Genomic DNA, 13,790 nt, shown 5'->3' on the forward strand with positions numbered 1-13,790 from the left:
GTACTGCCGTTCCCGAGAGATTTTCACGCGGGCACTCCGTGCTTTTTTTGAGTACGTGAGCAAGAGTCAGGCGAGTAATACCTAAGACGTTGGCATGTCCGCTGGTGTGCATTTGCTGCTGTCCAAGGAAACGGAAAACTGTCTCGCGGCATCGATCTGGAGCCGACTCTCGGGACAAACGCAACAGCCCGTTCGGCGCTCAGTGAAGTGGAGGTAAGAACCTCGCACGGGTGTGTGCCGATCGCGGCCTCGGGAGCAATATCTTTCGAAAACCGTGATGGGTCATGGACTCATGGACGCTTTGGCGCTCATTTTTTTCCACAGTTACGGAACGAGGCTGCTCGCTGTACCTCCTCCTGGTGGAACCGTCGGCAGTTCCGGCTTTGCGTTTGTCGTTGTTGAGTGGAAACAGTGGCCTTCACTCCCAAGCGTCGTTTTTGGGAGAAAAGAACAGCTGCTCAGCCACAGTGCGCTCTCAAATTCAAAACTAAGCAAGTGGCGGCGCGACTGCCTTCTGGCAACCGGTGGACAACGCCTTCGGTTTTGCACGTCCTGCAGGCCCCCAGCCGTGTGGCGCTGCCGCGTCAACCAGCCTCTCGCGTCTGTGCATTCTCGCCACCACGAAGGAACGCGCTGGAACGCGCTTCGCGACCGTGGAAACGGCCTGCTGCATGTCCCTAGACACCCAGGTGTATGTTTCAGCTTTACAAGTCGATCCACACTAACAAAAAACTAGGTCAGTGAAGCCGGGGACAACGGAGATACGAACGCACAAGAGAGGGAAGAGAAGCACACACCCCATCGCGAGACATGTCACCAGTTATCACTCTTTGCTCCCACTCTGGACGAGGACAGTTCAGGTGTGGAACCCCTATCCCACTTCGACATATCCTTCTCTGTTGTCTCTCGCCGTGCCGGCTACTTCACTGTATAAAATGCCTTCCCTCCCTGTCTGCTAACTGCGTTTCCTGTCCCTTCCCTTCCCCAATGTTCCTCCGGCACGCCCCCAAACCGCATTTTGTCTCTTTAACCTTGTTGCTTCTTGCTCTTTTTTGAATGCCCGTGTGACCCGTTAGACGCTTTCCCTGTGGTCCACACTGTTTGTCGCCCCTTCTCTGTGCTCGCACCGTTCTTCTCTGCAATTGTCTCTTTGCGACCCCGCCATCCTCAATGCACTCTTTCACTTCTTTCGTTTCCTTTTCAGGCACGCTGCTGTCCACTGTCGTCCAATCGCGCAAATCACTTTTCAACAGCGCACAGTTCCGGCCTCCCCACCGCTCCTCTCGTCCCCTCCCTTTAATCGACGAACCCCCCGATTCGGCCTCTCTCCTTCCTCTCTTCCTTGTTGCTTTCGCTCCTTCTTCGGGCACTTCTCCGTCCGTCTCCCGCTTCGCAGCCGCGCCCGTCACACACCGGCGCATATTCACCAAAGGCCATTCACCACATTCTCGATGTGCTGAGGGAGTCCGACAGAGTCAGAGGATGCCAAATTGTTCTCGCCGTCTCCGCCTCTGAAGTCTTGTGCGAAGAGCCCCGAATATTCCTCGAGAAAGCAGCCTCTCCCGCTTTTGGTGGAATCTCGGCTGTGCGTGCCTGTCCCCAGAGCAACCGCGTTCCTCTCGCCGTAGCTGCACCAGGCGGCAGTCCAAGACGTCAAGGGCGTGTGCTGACAAACAGGACAGGCGAGGCTGTTTCCCCGACCCGCGCACATTTCCTCCCCTGGTCTGTGGTCTGCTCGTGTTCGCCCGTCTCTCGCCTTTACGGGCACAACGATCGCCACGTCGCCACCCTCGCCCGTCCGGGGTCCGAAGGTACGCCCCAGCGAACGCGCGCGGCGCGGCGAGGCTCCAGGTCCACGGACAGAGACACGGCGCGGGGCTAAAGCCAGTTGGCGAAAACCGAGAGCGACGAGCGGACGCGTACTGGAGCTGTGGGGAAACTCAGGATCCACTTCCTGTGCTGCCACACAACACGCCAGATGGGCTGTATGTCCACAGAAAAATGCGACAGCCGCCACAGCTGGGTTCCGGAGTCTGGCCGCGCCTCCCGAACCGGGGCCCGACTGCGATGAACCCCACAAAGGCCCTCCAGGCCTGTCCGCAGACAGACGATCCGGCGCACACGCGGAGCCGCCAGGCGACCGCTCCGCGACAGCCGGCAATGGAACGCAGGGCCCTTTGGAAAGCGAAGGCGAACATCGCCACTCGACCCGGCAGCCAGGCGACAAGCCCACGATCTGCATGCAGATCACGCAGCGCGTCGAGGGAGGAAGAAAGAGGGGAGCGTCTTCGCCCCTCTGCCTTCCCGTCTCGCTTGTATCGCCCCAGTCCTGCAGGAGAGTCTGCAGGCGTCGCGTCTTGTGAGAAAACGTCACCTTCTCCCCTTCCGTCTTGCCTTCCTGCTGGGCCCACTGACCCTTTTTCGACTCTTCTTCAAAACCCCCGCCGGTCTCTCTGGCGCCCACCGTCGCCGAACCCGTCTCGGCTGGCGCAAACTGCTCGCCTTCGCACCCACTGGGTGTCGCCCTCATCTCCCCCCCACCACGCGCGTCGCTCCGTGCCTGGGCGTGTGCCTCCACCGCCGCTTCTTGGCGATCCAGAGCGTCTTTGTCTTCTCGCCCCTCGCCGCCCAGAGGTGGAGCCGAAGGCGCGTCTTCCGTCGACCGGCCACGGGCGCCACACCGCGGCGAGCTGCCCCAAAGCCACCGACTGCTGCTCTGTTTGCGGTTACTTCGCCCGCTGGAGCTTCCAGAGAGAACGAGGAAGGAGCGGAGGAGACTCTGGTGGCGATTCTTCTTCTCCTCCCCGACCCCGCTCTCCGTTCCCTTCCTCTCGCCTCGCCCACTCCTCCCACTGTCTCCCCTGGCCTCGGTGTCTCGCTCGATCTCCTCCGCTTGCCCTTCACAGGAAAGCCTGCCTTTCTGACCGCGTTCGTCCACCGGCTGGTACCCCGTCGAGGCGTCCGAGCCTCTCTCCGCGGAGGCATGAAGACCCTGCGAAGGGCGGTAGCTGTTGATTGACGATCCGGCGTGTCCCCACCCAAGGTCTCCACTCGTGGACGCCGTCGCGCGCCTGTCCCCGGCGTCGTCCGCCTCGGGAGGCCTTCGCAGCGTCTCCGCTCGGGCGTCACGTGGATCTGGCGTCTCGTTTTTCTCCTGATCCGCGTCGCCTTCGTCAGTTTCACCTCGGTATTCTTTGAGTCGCTTTCGAATGGCTTCGATGAGTCGGCGCGTCTGCTGTCTCTCCCTCTCTCTTCGCGTCTCAGTCCTCGCGCGGTGTGCACTGACTGGGTCCGCCTCGTCCTTCGGCGGGAAACCGGCAGACCGAGGACACACCGCCACTCCGCGGCGTCGCCTCACAAACAGCTCGGAGGTCAATTCGCGCACATCGTCTTCTTGGCACTTTTCTGCAGCTTCCCAGAACTCATCGCGCAGTTCTCGCTGATGGAAGAGCACCACCAGACGCCTCTCGAGACGCGGGACCAGACGCAGCGCATGCGACGGGAGACGCTTCAGAAGCTCCAGCGGGGCAACAGCCGCCGCCGCTCGCGCCGCGACTTCCGCTGCGGTGCCTTCTACAGTCCGCCGGCGTTTCTTCGCGGAAAATGCAAAGAGCGACGAGACCTGACCCCGCGTGGGATCCGAGTCAGGCCTCGCTGCGCGGTCGTTCCCGTCAAATGGCTGCGGGGGCGGAGGCTCGCGAATCGCGCCATTTCCTCGCGGCCCAGGCGACGCAGACTCTGAAGCGACAGGAGAGCCAGGTGACGAACGGCCCTTGTCCGAACGGAGGCCTTTGGGAAGGGACACATCCTCTGGTGTGCCCTTGAAACTGCCAATCTCAGCAGCGTGCGGAGACACGGGCGGGCCCCAGTCCCCATTTTGCACCTTGGCCTCTGAGGGCAACGCGGAGTCTTCACAGAGCGTCGCGGATTCGCCGTCTCCCGAGCTCTCAGATCGGCCGCGAAGAGCCGCGGCGCCCAGCGCCTCATCCCAGCACGGCAGTTTGTCTCGCCTGTACGCTGCGAAGGCCGCCAAGTGGTCCTCTAGCGCCGACAGCAGTTCTGTGATGAAGCACGGTCTCTGGACGACGCCTTCAACGAGCATTTCCCAGACGCGCGGGTTTGCGCTTTCCCACGCGAGGGCAACAGCGGCTGGGATGTCGGCCAGATCCTCGAGGAGGAGATGAAGCGCCTCGCTGTATCGGCCGAGACGCCCGAGAAGAAACGCTTCGCAGTGGAGAAGCGCCGGAGGCTGGCGAGGCGACGCAGAGTCGAGGGACGGGAAAAGCGACGAGAGAGAGGAGCCAGAGGGCGCGACACTGGGCGTCCCCGCACCCTCTCCCGAATGCCGCGCCCAACTTCGACAAACAGCCAGAGCTTCGTTGGAGTCGTACCCGCCGTCAGCCGCTTGAAGGAAAGACAGCAAGAGGTGAGGCGCAAACCGCAGGAACAGGCGCATCTGCAAAAAGGGACGGAAAAAAAACACACACAGGGCGAGGAAAGGAAACGTCGGCATGTGGACGAGAGCCTCTTACGGTTTCACTTCACGACGGCCTCAAAGCTAAGGTCTCTTCGCGGAATCGAGTCTCCGCTGGAAACTTGGGAGGTGCGGAGACGGAACCAACCATCCTCGCCCCGACATATCTGCCGGCACAAAGAAGCCCTGGTGGCACTAGCCTCCTCCCTTCTCTCTTTGCTCGTTTGTCTCCCACCGCGTCACCGTGTTCCGCATTTGCCTTTTGTTCTTCCCTTACGTTCCGCCTTTCTCGCTCTCAGCGCGGTGCTATCTTCGGACAGCCATCGAGGAAAGACGCTTCTGGTGTAGAGACGAACCTGTAGAGGATAGTAGTTCCTAGTCGCTTCGGGGCACGCCTGAAAGACTTCCTTGAGGTATGCATACAGCCAGAAAGGCGCCTGCGCACGTTTCAGCGATTCAACGACAGCAGGAATGGGAAACAGGAATGACACGCTGCCGAGGCAGCCATTCGCGTCCTCTGAAAACGCTTTCCCTGCCACCAAGCCGTTTCCTCCGGAGTCCCAGCCGTGAGCAGACTCGTTGTCCCCGCTTGGCGTTGCAGCGAGCCCGTTGAGAGCACTCCTTCGTTCACCACTTCTCCGTCCTGTTTCTACAGGTGTCTCCGTCGTCGCCCACCGGTCGTCAGACTCTAGCTCTCCTTTCCCCTGAGGTCGCGAAAGTCCGCCGCCTTCCGCCTCGCCCATCCCTCGAATCCGATACATCAGAAGCTGAAGCGTCAGCACCGCATTTAACCGGAGAAGCTCGGTCGCTCTCTCCGGGACGTGTTCGAGAGCTGTCTCCGCTGCCATCGTCGCGGCTTCTTCTGCGAGCTCCACTGCCGGGGTCTCCCCGGCCGCCTGACCCGTCGAGAGAAGCCCGCTCTCCAGGCCCGAGTTAGGGCGCCCAGAAACTTCGCCGGGACTGTCAACTACGTCCCTGGAAGACCCGGGACACGGTTTGCGCGTAAAGAGACCAGGGAAAGTCTGAAGGCTCTCTTCGCTTTCCCGTTCGTCCAAGATGACGCTGCTCGCTCGCTCTCTCGCAGCTAAACGCGAGGTCGGGCTCCATCGCCCGTCCCTGTCATCTACGAGACAGCCTCCGACGCTCGCGTCGAGCTGTCCCCTTTCCGGCGACGCGCACGAGATGCGGCTGCCGAGGCGCGAGCCCGCGAGGCTCGACCGGCCGCTGTACTGAAGAGAACCGCTCCCCGCTGTCGAGGCTGTGGGGCGCCGCGTGCTCTTGGCGAGCGCGGCAGCTCGGGCGCTGGCTACGCGGGACGCGCAGCTCGCCAGGAAAGAGAAGACATCGGGCGACCGCAGTCTGAGAAGCGCATCGAAGGCCACGTCGAAAAGAAGAAGCGGAACGGCTAATGAGGCCGCAGCTCTCAGGAGAAAGGCATCCCGTTTCCTGTTCCCTTTCCAATCACTCGCCGTTTTGCTGCTGGGGGAGCAGATCCCGGCGCCTGCGGGAAGGGACCTGGGCAGTGCAGGTGAGGCTGAAAATCTGTTCTTGTCCGCTGTCTTCGAAGGCAAAGGAACCTCCAAGAGAAGAACGTCCACGCAGCACGCAGCACACGGCCTGGCAGACGCCTTCTTCCCCCCACAAACGCCCAAGCAAGGGAAGCTCAAAGCGCATGCAATAGCTTCCGCAGCTTGGTTCCCACGGGCCGTGCTCCAACGCCTTTCCGGACGGTTCTCAGACGCACACGCCGGTGGCTGCGCCGCCCCAGACGAAGGAGAGCCCGGCGGGTCTGAAAGGTTCGCGGCGTGCGCATGCGCTCGCCCCCCGGAATCGGAGACACTGTGTGCCGTGGCCGCAGGACTCGCCTCTGAGTTGGGCGTCGGTTCCGGTGAAAAGTGCGGAAGAAGAAGCGCGAGGAGAGAGGTGTTTTCAGCGCCGCGCGCCGCGGAGGAAGACGAAAGGTCGCTCGGAGAGTCTGGCTCGGCCACCGTCGCTCGCGTGAAGGAAGGCACCGCGAGATCGGAGACTGGAGACTGCCCAAAGACGAAGCAGCGGAGACGGTTGAGAAGCCGAAGGGCAGTCGCGAACGGCAACTGCCAGTGTTGGACGGCGAAGCACAAGGCGGCTGCATACTCTGTTGCTCTGGCGCGACTTGTCTCTGCAGCCGATGATTCCTCACGCGCCTCCGTGTTGGTTCGCCTCCGCGTCGCCGACGGCCCGAGAACAAGAGAGATGCGCTCTTCCCTTCCTGCCTTCCGAACAAACGAGGGGATGCCAACTTCGCCTTCCTTTTCCTCGTCGTGTGCCGCGTCCCGCTCTTCAGGAAGCGAAGGCTTCTCGGCTTCAGTCGAGGAGGACGGACGGCGCCGCCCTGCTGCGCGTCGAGAATCCGGCGAAGAACTCGAAGGCAAGCAGCGGCTCCGCGGGCCGGCTGGCGCTGCGGCGCACGCGTCCTCGCCCGCAGCGTTTCCAGAGAGGCTTCCCGCCTCCGCATTTGTCGCCTCTCTCTTGACGAATGCGGGCATGTCCCCAGAGACCGACGGTTTCGGTGCATGCGGCGGCGGACAGCACGCCAAGAGAGTCAGGATGAGCTCGTAGACAGCGGGAGAAAAAGCATGTTCCGGAGAAGACGGCGGGGCTGGCGCAGGAAGGAAAAGAAGCAACAGATGGAGAGCGCCGACAGAGTGGAACAGAAGGACGAGGCGGACCCACGCCGTTGTCGGGTCTGGCGTCCTGGGGGCGACGAGCGGAACCAGCGAGGCAGCGAGGAGAGACCGGCCTGACGCCAGCAACTCGACAACCACGCGGCTGCACACAGCTGACTGGAAGCTGCAAGACACGCGCCCGGAAACGCGAATGACCTCAGCTAGCCAACGGGGTGACCGCCGCCGATTCCCAGACAGCAGAGCTAGCCCGCGATCCGCGTCGTTGCGAGGACGAAGCTGGGACACACAGAGCAAGGAAAAGGGAGGGAGACGCCTCGAGTGGACACGCGCGACGGAGAAACGAACACAGCGGCAAAACTGAGCTCTGCAGTTGAATGCGACTTCTGATCCAGCAAAACACGCCTGTAGAACCGAGGCCTTAACCTGACAACGCCTCTGCGTTTTCCGACCTGGTGGGGCCTCCAATCACACGACGAGCATTCGAAATCACAAATCAGAACCTGACACGCGAGACACACTCATACCTGGCCCGTTAGCAGAGACAAACGCACACATGGACCAACACGATCTACCGCTGCAGACTCGTCTACGTATCCACCGACGCCTCGAGGGACCTACGCCTGTATCTCTATCGATCTATACACGTCCGTGTCCAAGCAGTCACACACACACATCTACATATATATATATATATATATATGCTAGAGCGTATAATGAAGTCAGGATGTCGGTGACTTGCGTCATTTCCGTACCATCCACACGGAGGCATCGCTGGTGAGGAAGGCGCCTTCGAGCCAGGGGGCATTGGCCATGCGGGTCTGCCCCAGTCGCTCGAGGCCTCGTGTCTCCGCAGGCAACACCTCGCCGCCCTCCTCGCTCCCCCCCGGTCGTCGCACGCTTCGCCGACCTGCGTCTTCCGTCACTTTTGTCTCTCTGCAGGGTCGTCCTGCAAGAGGAGCCGCCTCAGCAGTCTCCGTCCCCGTTCGATCCGCATCGCCGCCCGAACGAGGCTCCAAGCGCCGCTCGGCAGGACGACCTCCCTCATAACTTACGGGGAGAGAGAGCGGCTCCACGCGGACAACGTCGCCCTCTGCGTTCACAAAACGGATCTGGAAGGGCCGTGGAGCAGACCCTAGAAAAGCGCTGGACACTTTGTCTCGACAGCTATTCTCTTCTACTGTTTCCCTTGCCTCATCATCCCCACGGGGCAGAGAGCCATTCCACTGCGGGGAAGAAGCCGGACGCGTGACGGCAGCGAACAGAATTCGGCTGTGGCTTCGCCCGACCTGTTGGCCGACTGGGTCGCCCCTTCCGGCGGAAGGACCGTCGCCCTCAAGAGAGCCAGTCACAGATCCGTTTGCACGTTTCGTCTCTTCCTTGGTGGCGACTGCCCAGCTGCAGGCGCCCGCCCCACCGCCCTCGTCGAGGTGTACCCCGCCCAGCTCATCAAACACCCTACCGCTGCTGACAGGGGCGACGATCAGGCCGCACAAGGGCGACTCCCACGAAAACGCAAGCGAGAGAACCACCTCCGCGAACTTCACAACTAGTTTCCCCGTTCCCCCTGTCGCGTCCTGAACTGGACTGCGTCCGACCGCTAGGTGGGCTCCTCCGGCCTCAAGGCCCGACGCCTGATTGTTCGGGTCCCCACGGACCACCGGTGGCGCCATCCCGTTGTCTCCGTGGCCGACTCCCCTTATGTTCTTCGCGTTTTCCTGCGCATTGTCGAGCCGCCGATAAGCGGTGTCGGATCGCCGGTTGGGGCCCTGTCCCTGCTCATGAGTCTCAGAAGCCTGTCCAGGCCTGTCTGTCTCCAACCCTGGCGACTGTGAGGCGTCCAACAACTCCTGGGACCGAATGCAAACGACGCGGACCAGAGTCGGCCACGCGATGCAGAGGACGTCGTCCGCAGCCCAGACGAGTTGACAGGGTTCCGCAGTCACGCCGGTGCCCCCGTCCTGTCGGCCTTCGCCCCGGCGGGCCGGCCTGTCTCCTCGTTCTCGGCTCTCAAACGGCGGGCGAGAGCCGGCCGACGCGCTTGCCCCGCACCCCAGCGGCGCCGTCCCTGGCGCGTCCACCAGCGCGCACGGAGAGTCTTTAGGGACGAAGGTGACTTTCTGCTGCATGTCGACATCCAAGACTTTCACACCTAAAGACGTCGCCCACGCGACCAGAGAGCGGCGCCAGGAGACACTCACGACTGGGCCCTCGCCTGCGTGAACGAGGCTGTTGGAGGAGTAGAAGAAGCCACGCCGGTGCAGCACGAGGCGTCCGTCTGCGCTCCCCCAAATCACCGCTTGTCGCACAGGCGAGACGCAGGGTTCAGCCGCATCTGGGGAGGCGGGAGCAACAGCCCCTGCCGACCCCGTCGGCCGCGCCGATGAAGAAAACCGAGAGAACGAAGCAAAACGGTGGACTTTCGACTGAGATTCCCCGGGTCTCGCGCCTCCCTGGATACGCTGGGGCTGGAGGCGCGGAGCACTACGGGGGCCGAGCGACTGTCCCCTGTGGTCCCGCCTATCGATGGACGCCCGCGAATCGGTCCCAGCCAGCGGGGCGTCTCTGCAGTCTCCGTAGAACGGATGAAGAGCCACCGAAAGAAGAGGTTGAGGAAAGGCAACAGACCAGAGGGGCGGCACGAGAAAAACTTCCGAGTTCAGAGTCTGGCGCCGTCTCCTAGCGATACACACCTCGTGCTCTCGTGGTGGCGGGTCCGATCGCTGGCTGTCAAGCGCTTCAGCTCTTCTATTCGATAAACCCTGGTCTTCTCTGTCAAGGCACGTGTCCACGTGCAGTCCGCTTTTCTCCTCTCTCCCTCCTCGCTTCTCCGCGAAACTCCCAGCTTCCTGACTGCGTCCGCCGCTCGCCGCACCTCCGCCGCCTCCGGCCCGGGTGTCGCCCGCGTCCCCGACGGGGCCCAGCGGTGGATCGTGCCGTGAGCCATCCCACGTCGGCCTCTCTCGCCCTCCCAGCGCCTGCTGCATGTCCTCTCGCCCTTCATCTTCGTCCACAAAGACGCGACTTGCGGGCGCAGTCGCCTGGTGAGAAGACGTCGATGACAAAGAAGCTCGGTGCGTGCCCACCGAGGCGAGAGAGTCTCGAGGAGTTGCGGCGGCAGGCGGTGGGGCCACGAAGGCTGCGGGGAAAGCGGAGGACGAGCCGAGGGCGGCGGCCGCGAATGACGAAGCAACTGTGCCCCACCTGCCGGGTCCCGCGGACCCTGCGCCAGAATTTCGAGAGGACCGAGAAGCCTTTCCTGTCCCCTCGTGCCTGCTGCTTCCACGGCTGCTCGCCACAGACGCTGCAGAGGAGTCAAACGCCGCACATCCTCCCTTCCCGTCGGAGCCCCTGCTTTCACAAACCGAGGGAGATGGAGACTGGGAAGGGCGCTGCGTCCGCAGGGGAGATACGGGCACTTGGTGAACGAGGAGACGCCCATCTAGCGCTGTCGACGCCACATGCTTTCCCGCAAGGTCAGACGAAATCGCCGAGATTTCTGCGGCATGCCCGAGAAGGAGAAACATATTCTGCGGCTCGCCTGAAAAGCACATTGACGGTGCCGATGCCGTCTCTGAGTCCCCACACGATGACGGCGCAACGGCCCTCTTCTGGACAGCAGCAAGGCGTTGACGAAACAGAGAGTGTCCACAAAGAGAATTCGACGTGGTTTGCTCATCGCCGCCCCGAAGAGCCCTCGAAGCGAGAAGCGAAGGGAACAACGGAAGCTCAGACGACCACGATTCTGTCTCCTCCAATTGCCTCTCGCGACGGGAAGTCTCCAGCCGGTCAAAGACGAGGAGCACGCCTTCAGAGGACCCCACAATGCCCCGCTGCAAATCCTCGGTCACCGCACAGGCGGAGATTCTCAAGGGATGATCCGCTTGCCGGGGGCATGCAGACATCCCCTGCGGAGGTCCGGCCTCTGCGTGGCCGCCCGGCTCGGCACCGGGATTCGCGTCCTTCCTGTCACCTCCGAATCTCTCGACGGCTTCCGCCTCCTGAAGTCCGCCCGTCTCTCGCTCAGCATGCACTTTCTGCTGGCGGTCCATCCCGTCCTCACCTTCCGTTCTCGGATGACATTGTTCTGCAACAGCCGCTTCTTCCTTTTGTGTCTCGCCGCTCCGACCGCATGCGTCTGGGCCGGCATGCGGCGTGTCGAGAGCGGTGGGGAGAGCCAGAGCCTTTGCTCTCCTTTTCTCCCGTTGCATGCGCCGATCCAGCACCCGAAGCGCTCGGACAACTCCCTCAGCTTCTTGCGCGTCGAAGGTCTCGGACCCTATCGCGTCGGGGACACCTGTCTCTCCTGGTGTCGCAGTCGCAGGACGTCCATCCCACTCCCCATCGGTCTGACCTGTCTCCTGAGCATGCGTCATTGCCCCCGAGTTTCCAGTTCCTAAGAGCTCCTGGCCCCCCAGTGGTGAGTAAGGGTCTGCCGTCCTCTCTCCCGCGTGGACCGGGCATCGAGCAGCTCGGGCTGCCGCTGCAGCATCGGAGAAGGAAAGCAAGTCGGAAGCAGAGCCGTACTGCCAAAGACGCGTTAGGAAGGAGAGGCGGTGTGTGGTTTCGGCCTGCGTCTCGCCAGGCGAGGCACGGAGAATCGCCGCGATGCCTTCGCGGTCTTGCTCGGTCCACAGGGGCGAAACGCCCGTTCCGGAGTCTTCATCTGCCTCGTCGTCTTTCTCAGAGTCGTCCTCGCTCTGGGGGACCTGAGAGTCCCCAGCATTTCTGATCTCTTCTCCTTCTGTCAGCCCGACCTCTAAAGGCGCGCTTGCTCCACCCCTCTTGCTCGCTTCCCCCTCCTCGGTCGGTTCGAGCGGAACCGCGAACCGAACTGAGCATTCGCCCAGACCCGAGGCCGCTCTGCCTCCCTCGGCCTGATGTGCCTCAGTGGACGTCTTGGGAGCAGGGCGGACCCCTTCTCCGTTCTCTTCGCCACAGGCGTTTCTGGCTATGGCTCTTCCGCCTGGCGGGTCGAGAGCCCCCGATTCCTTCGCAGTTCTCCCAGAGTCAGCCGCGAACTCGCCACGTGCCGGTCCGCTCTCGAACTCAGCAGGCAAGCTGTCCGACGCAGCTGCCTTCGCGTCTCTTTCACGTCTTCCCTCTGGGGATCCGCGCCTGTTTGGTTCCGCCTGGAGCCTCGGGAGAGAGAAGGGCGTGAAGCCTGTGGACGAAATGGGCGGAGAGGACGCCTGGATGTTCGAATCAGGGACGCCACTGGACGAGGCGATTTCCGCTTTGTCCTGTCGGTCTATGCCATCATTTGGCGATGCGGAAGACGTCGGCCATGTTTCCTCACGCATGCGACTTCGAGCTGTAGAGAGGTCTCCTTGCTCGCCTTCCTCGGATGTTCGCGTCGTGGCAGGCACGTCTCCACGCGGGGATCTGCGCGATATGGAGACGCGTTCTTCCCCGCTCCCCCCTTCGCTTTCCTCGCCTCTCCTTTCTCCCTCCCCCTCGCCACGTCGTTCGTCCCCAGATCCCGCCTGGCCTTGTGGGCAACGTGGCGGCCCAGGGACGCCGTTCTCGCTCGCAGCCGCCGCCCAGCTTGCCGCGTCTTCTGCTGTCTTTCGTGCGTTACCTTCGTCCACCGTCCGATTCTCTTCCAGCACCGACGGCGAGGAAGAAACGAAAGAGGGAAAGGAAGAAGAGGAAGGCGAGCAAGGTGGGGAAACGGAAGTCAAGGAGGCAGAGCAGGCAAGGGCCAAGGCAGCTGCACACTTTCCGACATCGTGTTTCGATGAACCAGATGACCGACGCGAGACGACCGGTGCGTCCTCTCCCGCCTCGTCACCTTCCCTGGTCGCCTTCATTATTTCGCCTTCACGTGCATGTTCACTTGGTTGACTGGATCTCTTTGAAGACGCGGAAGATGGTGAACCATGAGACGCAGAGGAAGCCGAGGACGCCGAACCCGAAGACGACGAGGAACACGACGCAGAGAACGCGGCCAACGAAGAACGAAGAGGATCGTCAGGACGTCTAGGAGCTGCGTCGCTTTCCACGCAGCCTACGTCACCGTCTGTGCAGGCAGGCTGCGGCCCATCTGCTTTATCCGGAGCATCCCAGTTTGTACACCTGATCTCGCTCGTTTTCCGCTGCTCGCCACCCAGGCCTGCCTCGAGGGACTGGTCGTCAAGCTGCTGGCTGTCCGCCGATAGCGAAGGAGAAACAGACAGGTTTGAGGATGCGTCAGCCATCTGCTTTCGCCCCAAGGAAGCGGAGAAGCATCGAGGCCACACCGTCGGAGGCAACAAAAGAAATTAAAAAAAATGCAGACACCACCCTCGGGGGAGCGCTGAGACAACTTCACGAAAAAGACGGCGGGGACGAAAGACAAACTGCCATTCAAGGAGGCATGCGGAAGAAGGAAACGCGTCACTGGGAAAGAGAGAGGGTGGCCGGCTGTATAGACGCGGCACTCCCTTGTCTGAGGTGCTGCCGTGGACCACCGAGCAGTCCTCGACGTTATGTGTTCTCAAAGTCCCTTCTCACCACGCAAAAGGCATGTGGGGAACTGCTCCGTTTCGTCAAAGGGCTCTCTTTGACCATTCTGCAAACCGGGTTTGCGGGGATATTGTCCGTCGGCCAGCTATGCCCCAGCCGACCTCCCCCCGACGGTGTATCACGGTTTCCTACACGTTCCCTGCCAG

At 62.1% G+C, this 13,790-nt stretch overlaps 1 protein-coding gene across 1 annotated transcript; it reads right to left on the bottom strand.

Moving 5' to 3' along the window:
• Nucleotides 1–1,423: 1,423 nt before the first annotated feature.
• Nucleotides 1,424–13,337, bottom strand: NCLIV_048290 (conserved hypothetical protein; the record flags this gene model as incomplete). The annotated part of the gene is made up of 3 exons (XM_003884381.1): nucleotides 1,424–4,456; nucleotides 4,831–7,416; nucleotides 7,893–13,337. The coding sequence occupies 3 exons, from the start codon at nucleotides 13,335–13,337 to the stop codon at nucleotides 1,424–1,426; spliced, it is 11,064 nt and encodes a 3,687-aa protein (XP_003884430.1).
• Between the last annotated feature and the right edge of the window lie 453 nt (nucleotides 13,338–13,790).

Source organism: Neospora caninum, chromosome X, assembly GCF_000208865.1.
Source record: "Neospora caninum Liverpool complete genome, chromosome X".
NCBI lineage: Eukaryota > Apicomplexa > Conoidasida > Eucoccidiorida > Sarcocystidae > Neospora > Neospora caninum.